Genomic DNA, 10,859 nt, shown 5'->3' with positions numbered 1-10,859 from the left:
TCCAAAACAGTGCGTCAGCAAAAATTGTTGGGTAAGGTTGCTTAGGAAAATTCCCAGACTCTGCTTCTGCAGAAGCCTTCGGCACCGGGCTGCCCTTTTTTCTAACAAAGTTTGAAAGTAACTAAATCAACCTCCTCCTACTACTACTAACTTTTAACTGCTACACTAATTATCTACCTTTTCTAAAGTAATTCAAAAATTACATAAATAACCAAGAGTTATTGCCTAGGTATCCTTCTTGGCTGAAACCAGATTCGGACCCAATTAATCTTAGTCTGGGCTTCCAAATGGGTTCATCAAGTCCAAAAAAGAGTTACTGTTTCAAAGTTGGATCCATTTCAAATAATACCAGTGGTTGGATGTTGGATATGAACAAGTATAGCTTCAGGCTTCCAGAGTAGTTGAATACAAATTTGGACATTGATGTATCTGCTTTAAAGATATCCCCTCTGATATGTACTATATTGATAATAATAGTTATCAATTTTATTAATACTTATATATTTAACAAGGTATGCAGTTATAATCTCTGACCCAGTAGGGAAAACAGAATTCAAATTTAAATATCCAATTCCTGGTGTTTACAAATTCAGAAACTCATTACAGGCATAGTCATCAGATATCTGATCAAATTTGGATAGTAGTGTACCAGCTTCATATTTGCTCCATATATATCCCCAAAAAACAGAAACTTAAAAGATAAATCCACCAGAAAGCTCCCATGACACATTCAACTCAATGGATAAAGGTAATAAAAATCTTGCAACCAGGCATGAAATGCAGTGATACAATATACACCTCATCTTAATGAATTAGCAAAACAGAGAAACCAATCCAGGAAAGAAAGCCTAACAACAAACCACCATTTACAGGATAATGACAGAACAAAATTACAGGAAGTAAATATCGCATCATTACATCATCACTAAGTAGTAAAACAACTTCTAGTACAATTTTTTCCCCTTACACTCGGTTATCAATTGCTGGAATACTGCAAGCATCTGTCTCATGCAAATCCAATCTATGAGAACAACTCTAAGCAATTCTTTGTATCCAAATTCCTAAGTTCATAAAAAATGACTTATGGTAGTAAAAAAGAGTAACTGTATTATATTAAAACCAAATCATTCAAAAACTTTTGCAAACACCAGTATACATGTTTGAAATGTACATCAAAGTTGTCACGCCTTTTATAATAAAATAGGTGTGGGCCAAAATGAAGTAGAAATAGGGATTACAACATCATCTAAGACAAGTGGCTTGAAGTTCTTCTCCCCCAAATCAAACACACCTCTTTCAGTTAAACCCTCATTTGCCTCTGTAAAATATATGCAGTTCCCTTTGAAGGTCGGATAATCCAATACAGAGAGTCTGACAGCATTGGCTGAGCCTACAAAGAGTATGTGATGGCCCAAACTTTCAACTGAAGTCCAACTTTCATTCTCTTCATCAAACTTAAATATCTCAAACCTTTTAGTAACGCGGCCGTTACGATCCCCAAGTCTTATCACCATCAACAAGTCCCCTAGATGTTCTACCAGATAAAAAGTTGTCATTTTAGATCTCCCATCACTAAAAGGTCCAAAGTCACAGCTGGTGAACTTTGGATTATAACATAACTCCACAGGTATAACCTTTGGAGTATTACCTAACTCCACATATACAAGCTGTAGATAGAAAGTAATTGCATAGACTTTACCTTTAAAAAATATAATGTCCTCAAAATCATTACTCCTAATCCAGCCACCATGACATCTACGTATGTCAGTCCAACCTTCATCTCCCAATTGACAAAAGGATAATGACCCTCTATCAAGCACAACCACTACACATTCATTCGATGTGGGAGGGGACAATAACATAGCCTTACGAATAAATTCTCTGTCAAATTTTGTGTCTCCCTTTCTCTTTGGAAGTTGAATAATGATCTCACTATTAAAAGGACTCAAGATACAGATACTTCCATCCTCCCCTTCCATTACAAGCCCACCCCAGGAGGAACCACAACATCGACTATAGGTTTGGAGTAAACTTACCTTCAAAGTTTTCTTATGAGTGAGACTGAAAAGCCGAAGCTGCTGATGAGCACCTGTGGGATGATCAACATTTTCTGAAGAAATCATTAAACAGGGGAGCTCAGGAAATTGATAGGGTTGTCTTTTCTTGGCATCATGAACCATTGCTCTCCAATATCTAGAAACGGCACCCATGCATTGAAAGCTCAGCTTATCTAACTTTTGTACCATCAAGTCAAAGACATCAGTTGGAAGTGCAGCCACATGATCAGTCGAGTGAATGGCCTCACACGGAAGCAGAGAAGGCATCCTTCTTTCAAGCCTTCGAGAGAATTAATGCCAAAGATTGCAAGCAAACAGCGTCTGAAGGATCAGTTTACCGAAAAAAGAACTCCTGAGTGTTTGCTGCAAAAATTCTTCTCGAACTTCTACCTACCTTTCTCTCGCCTTTCGTCCCCTTTATATAGAGGTTTTGACCTGTATGATAATAGAGTCCATTTACGTGTATGTTAATAGAGTCCCGCTCAAGTTCGTGTTGAAGAGTTTGACCTGGACTCTATCAAGTGGAACTCTGTAGTTGGGATTTTTATCCTAACGGCGTTAAGATTTTTTTTTTTTTTTTTTTTTTTTTTTTTTTTTTTTTGGGTACAAAGGTGTTGAACCATGACATCTCCACTGAGAAGCAGGTTCCTAACCATCCTACTACTCCTCCATTGGCGGCTTTAAGAAGTTAAAAGAGAGTGAAACACTACTGGACTTGGGATTTGATCTTTTACTCAAATTATGGTCGAACCGCTCGTTATGTGAACCCCTTCAACTCTTTGGGTTGAACCGTGATCGATATTTGAGCTGAATCATGATCAAGATGCGAAGCTCCGCCTATATTAATTATATAAAGCTCCCTTAAGGATGTAGTCGAGATGCGCGTAAACTTCCCAGATGAACCTTAGATCCATATATATATATATACTTACATATAGATGAACCTTAGATCCATATATATATATATATATACCAAATGTCTTAGGTACGGTTCCAGTTTCAAGTACTCATACCATCAGTATGTACCGAACATACTGAATTGATGGTATGTACCGAACATACTGAATTGATACCGTACCAAATTTAGGTATATAAATGTAATTTTTCAATTAAAACACTTTACCTTTATCCTATCCCTAATTCCCTATTTCAGTTTTTCATTTCGTCCTTCACTCCATTTCTTAGATTTATTTGTTTTGTTTTTATTAATTAGATTTACTTGTTTTGTCTCTATTAATATCAAATTTTATCGATTGTTTAATCGCGATTTCATTAGGATTTTAATGACTAATAACAAAAATTGCATGGGTTCGTTCATGTCAAAATTGTACCGAACTAAATACCATGTTTAAATCGTTTTCCTGAACCGATTTAATATCGAAACCCAAACTGTTTTTGCAAATACTAAAACCGTATTGTACCGTATAAATTCAATACAATATGGTTCTGGTTTTTGGTATTCAAAGTCGGTACTGTACCGAAACCGTATCGATTGATACCCTTAGGAATACAGACCTATGTTTGTAGTCACTTACATTTACCATTCCTAACAAAGAAATCAATTATACATGCTCCTACTTTTAAGAATTGAAAACTATAAATGGACAGCTCTGTCGAAGTAGTAATAGATTTTTTTTCCAATAATAGTAAATGTAGTTGATTGCAAACACAGAGAATTTAGATGAAAGAGAATGCAATTTGTAAATTCTATTCCTACATGTGTTCATTGTTGTATATGAGTTCAAATTACCTCCTAGTTGATGGAGCATATACGGCTCCCTTGACGCTTCTCTACCACACATTTGGTATGAGGCGTATATGAGACCCACTATAGATCCCACCTTTGAATTATTTTATTACTACTCAGATGTAAGTCTCACCAAATATGTGATAGAAAGACATCAAAAAAACAACATGTACTTCTTTGACGGAGAGGTGATCACTTGTTGTATCCTTAAATTGTTGTGCTCATTTCAAATGGTCCTATATATATATATATATATATAAGTCATGCAAGAGCTTGCTAACTATTCACAATATATATTGTGCATAGTTAGAAGGCATTTTAATCATCGCACATTGTATTAAATAAGTTAGAGGGTATTTTGGTCTTTTCAGATTTGAAATTTGAATATACTTTTTTTTTTTTTGTAAAAATTTGAATATACTTAATGGTGACTAACAATGTTAGTCTTGTTGGAACTCACGTAATATATTACACTACGGGAACCCAACATTAGTTTATGATCCACTAAGGAGACCCACACGTAAAAATCTCTTATTAAAATAAATGATCAAGAAGTTAAATAAGCATCATTGTCACATTAAATGATTCAATGGTAAGACTAATAGAAAGAGAATAGGCTTTACACCAAAATTTCAAGGGGAAATAAACATGTTGGGGGAAAACATTAAATGGTTTTACCATCACCGAGCAATAGAGTACCAACTGTAATAGAATTACCAAATTGACAATTTTTTTTTTCTATTTTTGGAGGGGGTGGGGTTTTGGGGATTGTAATTGTGATGCTTGATCAATAATTGTTTATCTATCTGTGAAAAATGATAATGTCACTCACATTAGTCATTAGACACTCTATTTACAACATCAGACTAAGCAACAGAAATAATTGAAAGCATTCAAACGAAACACCTAATGTGAGAAGTTCTGGTTATTCAAAATCCTGATACAGTTAATAGTAGAAGGACGAACTTCACTCAAATTGTTATTTACAAAAATTTGGAAAAAAAAGAGTTTTTTTTTTTTTTGTTTTGTTTTGGCAATCTCTTCTCTATTGAAAGTACCCAATTTCAAAGCTCACTCTGTCATCTCATAAAAAGAAAGGATTTTGTGAATGACATATTACACTTTCAGAACATTGACTCTCAAAGATCATGCATAGTGTGCTGCTGGACACCTACAATAATACAAAGATATTAAAAGAAAATTCAGATAGATTATCTTAGTGAAGAAGTCATAAGTTCAATTCTATTAAATAGTAATATTATGTAATATCCCACCTCTATAATATATATATATATATATATATATATATATATATATATATATTTATATATCATACTACTATAATAAAAGCATGTACTCTACCTTTTTCGCAAATCTTTTTCTGTCCGTTTCTGTCCTTAGAATTTTTCTAAATACCAATAATGTTGTACTATCTGTTATTTCTTTAGTTATTTTTGCAAGGATAATTTGGACATTGTACTCATGACTTATTATGAATTTATCCTTAATTTTAATCCCGATTTCTCTCTTGACTTTTTTCAATCTATCTCAAAGTTTGTCGCGTTATCCCTCTCAAACTCTCTCTAATCTCTCTCTAAATCACCACTATCTCTCACGACCCTCTCAATCTCAGTCTCTCGCTCTCTATATCATCTCCCACTCAAACTCGCTGTGAATCCCTCTCGATCTCTCTGAATTTATGTATTTGTTCTCTCATTGCAGAAGTATCCCTATATCCCTTTCAAACTCGCTCTGAATCAATCTCTGCTATTTATTTATCTTTGTTAGGTTCGAATGCGTGAGATCTAGGGTTGCAAAGCAAATCTTCAATATTTCTAGCAAATTTTAATTTTCTCAATCGTTTATCCTCACGAGTTGTTCTAATGCTCAACTGTTACTTAGGGTTTCTTCTCACTCTTCGGCTTCTTTCTGCGATTATTGATATATTTCAGATGATCTCTTTTCAGGCGAGTGTTTGATGACGATGACAAGGGTTGTTATCGATCTCAGAAGATCAGAATGATCGATTTCTGAGGGATTCCAGTTGGTACCTACAAGAGGTAGGCGGAAACCAATCTCTTCTATTTATTTATCTTTGTTATTTCTCCTCTTTTTCTCATATAATAAGCTTGGGTTTTTGTAAATCATACTATATCATATTGTTGTTCCATTGGCCTAAAATGAAGGTGTTGTCATTGTTGGCAACTTAAGTGGGCTTTGATATGGTACAACAACACACAAAAAGGTTTCGAGAGAAAGAATCCAATTCAAATAAAGAAAACTCAAGAATCCCGTTTTTGAGGGTCTCTCAAGAATCCCGTTTTTGAGGGTCTCTGTCCAGTTTTGATCAACCTCTTCATCGGATGGTCATCCAGTGTCCGATTGAGCCGATTTTCGGAGGAGAGCTTCACGACTTCTTGATCTTCAAATCCAACGGTGGGATTGTTCATTGGAGATCTCTAAGTTAGTCCGATTTGTACGTCAAAACACTCCTTGTTTAAGTCAGATAGGAACTCTGAGTTTAATTCAAACTCTGAGTTTAATTAATCTATAAAAGGATAGCAAACTCCAGCAGAAGAGATAGGACGTTTTGAGGAGCTTGGAAAGAGCGTGGAGGTCGAACCAGAAGACGTTGGTTGGCTTTGGAGATCTAAAGCTTGGGAATAAGAAGTCTTTTGTTTTGCTGAACAAGAAATAAAGTGAAAGAGAAGGAAGAAGAAGCAGCAGAAGAAAAGAAGGGAACATGGTTGTATGGTTTTTTTAAGGAGAGAAAACTGAAAAAGATTGAAAAGAGAAAAAAAGAGTTGGAGAAAAAGAGAAAAAAGTATTGTTACCATGTATCTTACACAAGTTGAGGTAACCCGTATTCACAAGTTATTGTCTATTATTTGATAGGTTATGTTTAATGATGAATAACCTAGATCATGAATGTAATTTGGGGAACTTGAATTATTGGTTTACATTGTGATCTAGCAAGTTGGAGCTTGTCTAGGGGGTTGGGGTTGGTGCCCTTGTCTAAATTGCATTTTAGACTATAGCAGGGATTGGTGTTCTTGGACTGTTGTAGCAGTCAAAATATCTAGGATTGTATTGAATAATATACGAAACCCTAGGTAGGGTATTACTCCGTGGATGTAGGCAATTTGGCCGAACCACGTAAACTCTGGTGCATTGCGTTTTTTTGTTTATTTTTCTTTGTTGCACATATTGGAGTGCATTGATTGCAAAGTGGTGGTACACTGTCTGGTAGACCTAGCCACATTGTGGTGTGTGGTGGACGTGTCCTTGTGTAGTTGATAGCTACGAGTGGTACACTGTTTGGTAGACCCAGCCACATTGTGGTGAATTTTTGAAGACACTGATTCACCCCCCCTCTCAGTGTCAATTTGGGAATAACACATACTATCATATCATACTACTATTATAAAAGCATTTACTATTCTGTTTTCGCAAATCTTTTTCTAACCTTTCCGTCCTTTTCTTGTTTTCAAATACCAATAATTTGGTACTATTTTTTTTTTGTTTATTTACTTACTTTTACAAGGATAATTTTGACATTTTAGTTATGAATCATTATCAATTTATCATTAATTTTAATCCCGCTTGATCTCTCACAATCTCCTCTCACAACATATCTCAATTTCTCTCTCAACCTCTCTCAATCTGTCTCTCTCTCAATCTCCCTCGATCTGTCTCTCATGGTTGTGAGTATAATCCTCTGTTGTGGAAGGCCTTCACGCACATATGTGAAACCCTAATTTGGAGCAGAAAAAAAGTTAAAGATTTGGGATTTTTGCTGATTCGAAAATGCTGGTTGACGAGTGGACAAGCAATGGTGGTTCTATGGGCTGCTCTGTGTTGGTTCCTTGTGGGAATGGTGCTGCCCTTAATGGACATACATTGGGGGTCTGAAAGGAATAATACTGATGGCAGCATCGGGGAGTATTCGGAGTGTTCGACAGATGGCTTACGTACTTACAAGCGGCGCAAACACTTAAGGCCGATTGGAGGTACTGAACCACAGAATAATGGAAGAGTTTCTGTTGATGCAGGAAGTCAAACGAACCAGGTTTGTTCCTGTCCATGATGTGCCTTAAGTGTTTGGCTTTATATTTCCTTTAACTATGATGCATACCATTCTCCCTAGAAAATTATTACTTCTTCTCTTGCGTTTGTCTTTATTTTATATTGCATATCGAGATATCTCATAAAATAATTTCAAAGATCTCACTCTCATAATCCTTCATATATGGTCACGTGCATTTGCACGTGTGTAAGTTTGCTAGTATATATATATATATAAAATAAAATAAAATAAAAAAAAAATCATAAAAAGCAAAAACACCAAAAGTAATAAAATTGCCAAATTGGCTTCTTTTCTTTTTGGGTGGGGGAGGGGGGATGAATTGTAATTACTGCTTGATCAATAACCTATTCTATGAGAAATAATGTCACTTGCAGTAGTGATTAGAAAAAATATTTACAGAATTAGAGTACGCAGCTGAAATAATTGAAAGCATTCAAATGACACACCTAACGTGAGAAGATCTGGTTATTCTAGATCCTCAAACAGTTGACAGTCGAAGGACGAACTTGAATCAAATTGTTATTTACGAAAATATCATTTTGAATTTTTTATTTTTATTTTTATGCAATAACTTCTCTATTGAAAGTACCCAAATTCAAAACCCACACTGTCATCTAATATAAAGAAAGGATTTTGAATGATATATGACACTTCCAGAACATTGAATCCCAAAGATAATGCTTACTTTGCAGAAACTCATTGATGCAGAAGCTCCATTTGAATAATGAGCCTTCCATAAATGTATCGTTCCCATTTGGCTGGGCAACACAAACATCAAGCATCTTCTTCTCGGTCTGACCAGCTCCAAAAGTAAACTCATGAGGAGGAATGTTCAAAGCAGGGCGGTTAAAAAGGGAGGTTGCAGCAGGCATGTTGAAAACATTGTGTGGATCTGGATAATTAGGCTGAGGGTAAGGCTGTGTATCCGAAACAGGGAAGACTGGTAAGGCTGGATTGCTTTCAATCGGTCCAAAGATCCTCTGCTCATACTCCTGCAACTACTGCTGGACACCTACAATTCAAAGACATTAAAAAAAAAATCAGAAAAAGGAAATTGCAAGCAATCGGAACTCCAATGTGGTAAATACCACTCCCAGATAGATTATCTTATCAATCCATAATAGAGCAAAGACAATAAGTTTAAACTTCATAGTCTCGCTGTACAACTGTCTTACAAATAGATAAACCCCCAACTCTCTGTTGGGTCGAACCAAATAAGAAAAAAAATCAACATGCACTTTGAACCCTTCACAAAGTGAACAACATACTGAAATATTAGACAAAAATTTCAACTAAAATCAATATCTCTTGATTGCAGTGACTATATTCTGAATTTAGAAATTCAAATGACCCAGATTACAATTTCCACAGCCGACTGTCAAACCATCTGTAGATTCGCAAGATCCATATCACATATATCGGACTCTTTCAATAACCATTTCTTTTTCAACGACACCGAAACCAATGAACCAGATACATTTTCAGCAACGAAGTTGCAGTTGGAGGTGGAGCACAACAAAGGCATCATAGACTAATGGACCATACTATCTGAGAAAGAGAGTCTAAATTACAAGAGGTAACTGGATAGGAGGTTGATTACAAAGTTTTAACCTGATTGACACCAATTCTGGCATTCTTGGACAGTCACCAAGTCACATATCCCATTGCCAACTGACAGAAATGGGGTGCTCCATGTCACACAGGGCCGCACACCCATCCTGCAAGCAACATCCCAACTGAAGGGGGAAAAAAAGGTGGAATGATTACAAAAACGATTAAATGAAAGCAGGTCCAAATAGTGGATGGAAAGCACAATTTCTGAACGCCATATGAGGTGCGGACTGGTCAAATCATTACTGTTGAAAGGAAGAGGAAAGCATGGATTCATTGGGGATTTGAGGCCTATCTTGGTTAACCAAGCTGATTAATGAGATTATGAGCATCACAAGATTGCCAAATGAATGGAGGAAAAGTTTTGAAACAACTATAATAAAGGAGATATCCAAATTTGGAACAACTACAGAGGCATAAAACTAATGAATCATACTAAGGAATTATGGGCGAGAGTTATTGAAACATGCCTAAAAACAGACACCACTATCTCAGAGAACCAGTTTCACTTGATGCAGGGAAGATCCACTGCAGAAGCTATCTAATGAGGGGTGGAATAGAGAAGAAAGGGGAAAGAAGGGGAAATCTAAGCAGAATTAAACTTGAAGAAGGGAAAGGAGAAGAACACTTATAAGAAGAAGAAGAGAAGAGGGAAAAGGGGGGGGGGGAGAGAGAGAGAGAGAGAGAGAGCGGGGGCTGCAAACGCCCAATGCTAACGTTTATAGTGTGTGTGACAATATTCACGTGAACAGTGGTTTGGCTCTTTTTGGTCTTCTGAAAGACCATCTGAACTGAATGGGCTGGCTTGAGCTGGCCTGGTCCATTGCTGGTTCACTTGGTCGTGGTTCATCACTATCTATTTACTAAGAAGACTCATCGAAAGATTTAAAAAGAGTGCAAAAGACCTCCATGTTTTATTGATCTTAAAAAAGTTTATAATACAGTTCCTAGATATCTAATCTAGTAGGTGCTAGGGAGAAGACACTTAGCCCGTGACTATGTAGACTTAAAAGACATGTATGATGGGGACGGTAGTGACTGGTGACTAGTCTAAGAACTGTGTGGAGTCAAAGCAGTGGATTTCCAATTACAATTAGGTTACCAAGGCTCAACTGTAAGCCGTTATTTATTTGCCTTCATAATGGATGAGTTAACAAACATCCAAGATAAGGCACCTTAGTGCAGGCTTTTTGATAATAGCATTGTTTTGGTGGATGAGACAAAGGCCGGAATTAATGCCAAATTGGAGTTATGGACATCAAAACTAGGAACAAGAAAGGCCTAAAGATAAGTAGAACAAAGACAAAATATATGGCACGAAGCAACTCGGAGACTAATAATGAGGGGACTGAAAATC

The 10,859-nt window shown here is 36.2% G+C and overlaps 1 protein-coding gene across 1 annotated transcript; it reads right to left on the bottom strand.

The window, feature by feature from the left end:
* Positions 1-1,190: 1,190 nt before the first annotated feature.
* LOC149004067 (putative F-box protein At5g55150) lies at positions 1,191-2,324 on the bottom strand. Its single transcript, XM_089168529.1, has one exon. The coding sequence runs from the start codon at positions 2,322-2,324 to the stop codon at positions 1,191-1,193; it is 1,134 nt and encodes a 377-aa protein (XP_089024655.1).
* Positions 2,325-10,859: the final 8,535 nt, after the last annotated feature.

The sequence above is a fragment of the Hakea prostrata genome, chromosome 9 (assembly GCF_041222555.1).
Source record: "Hakea prostrata isolate BN-2017 chromosome 9, UWA_Hpros_2, whole genome shotgun sequence".
In the NCBI taxonomy this organism is placed as follows: domain Eukaryota; kingdom Viridiplantae; phylum Streptophyta; class Magnoliopsida; order Proteales; family Proteaceae; genus Hakea; species Hakea prostrata.
This window is presented reverse-complemented; position numbering and strand designations above follow the sequence as displayed.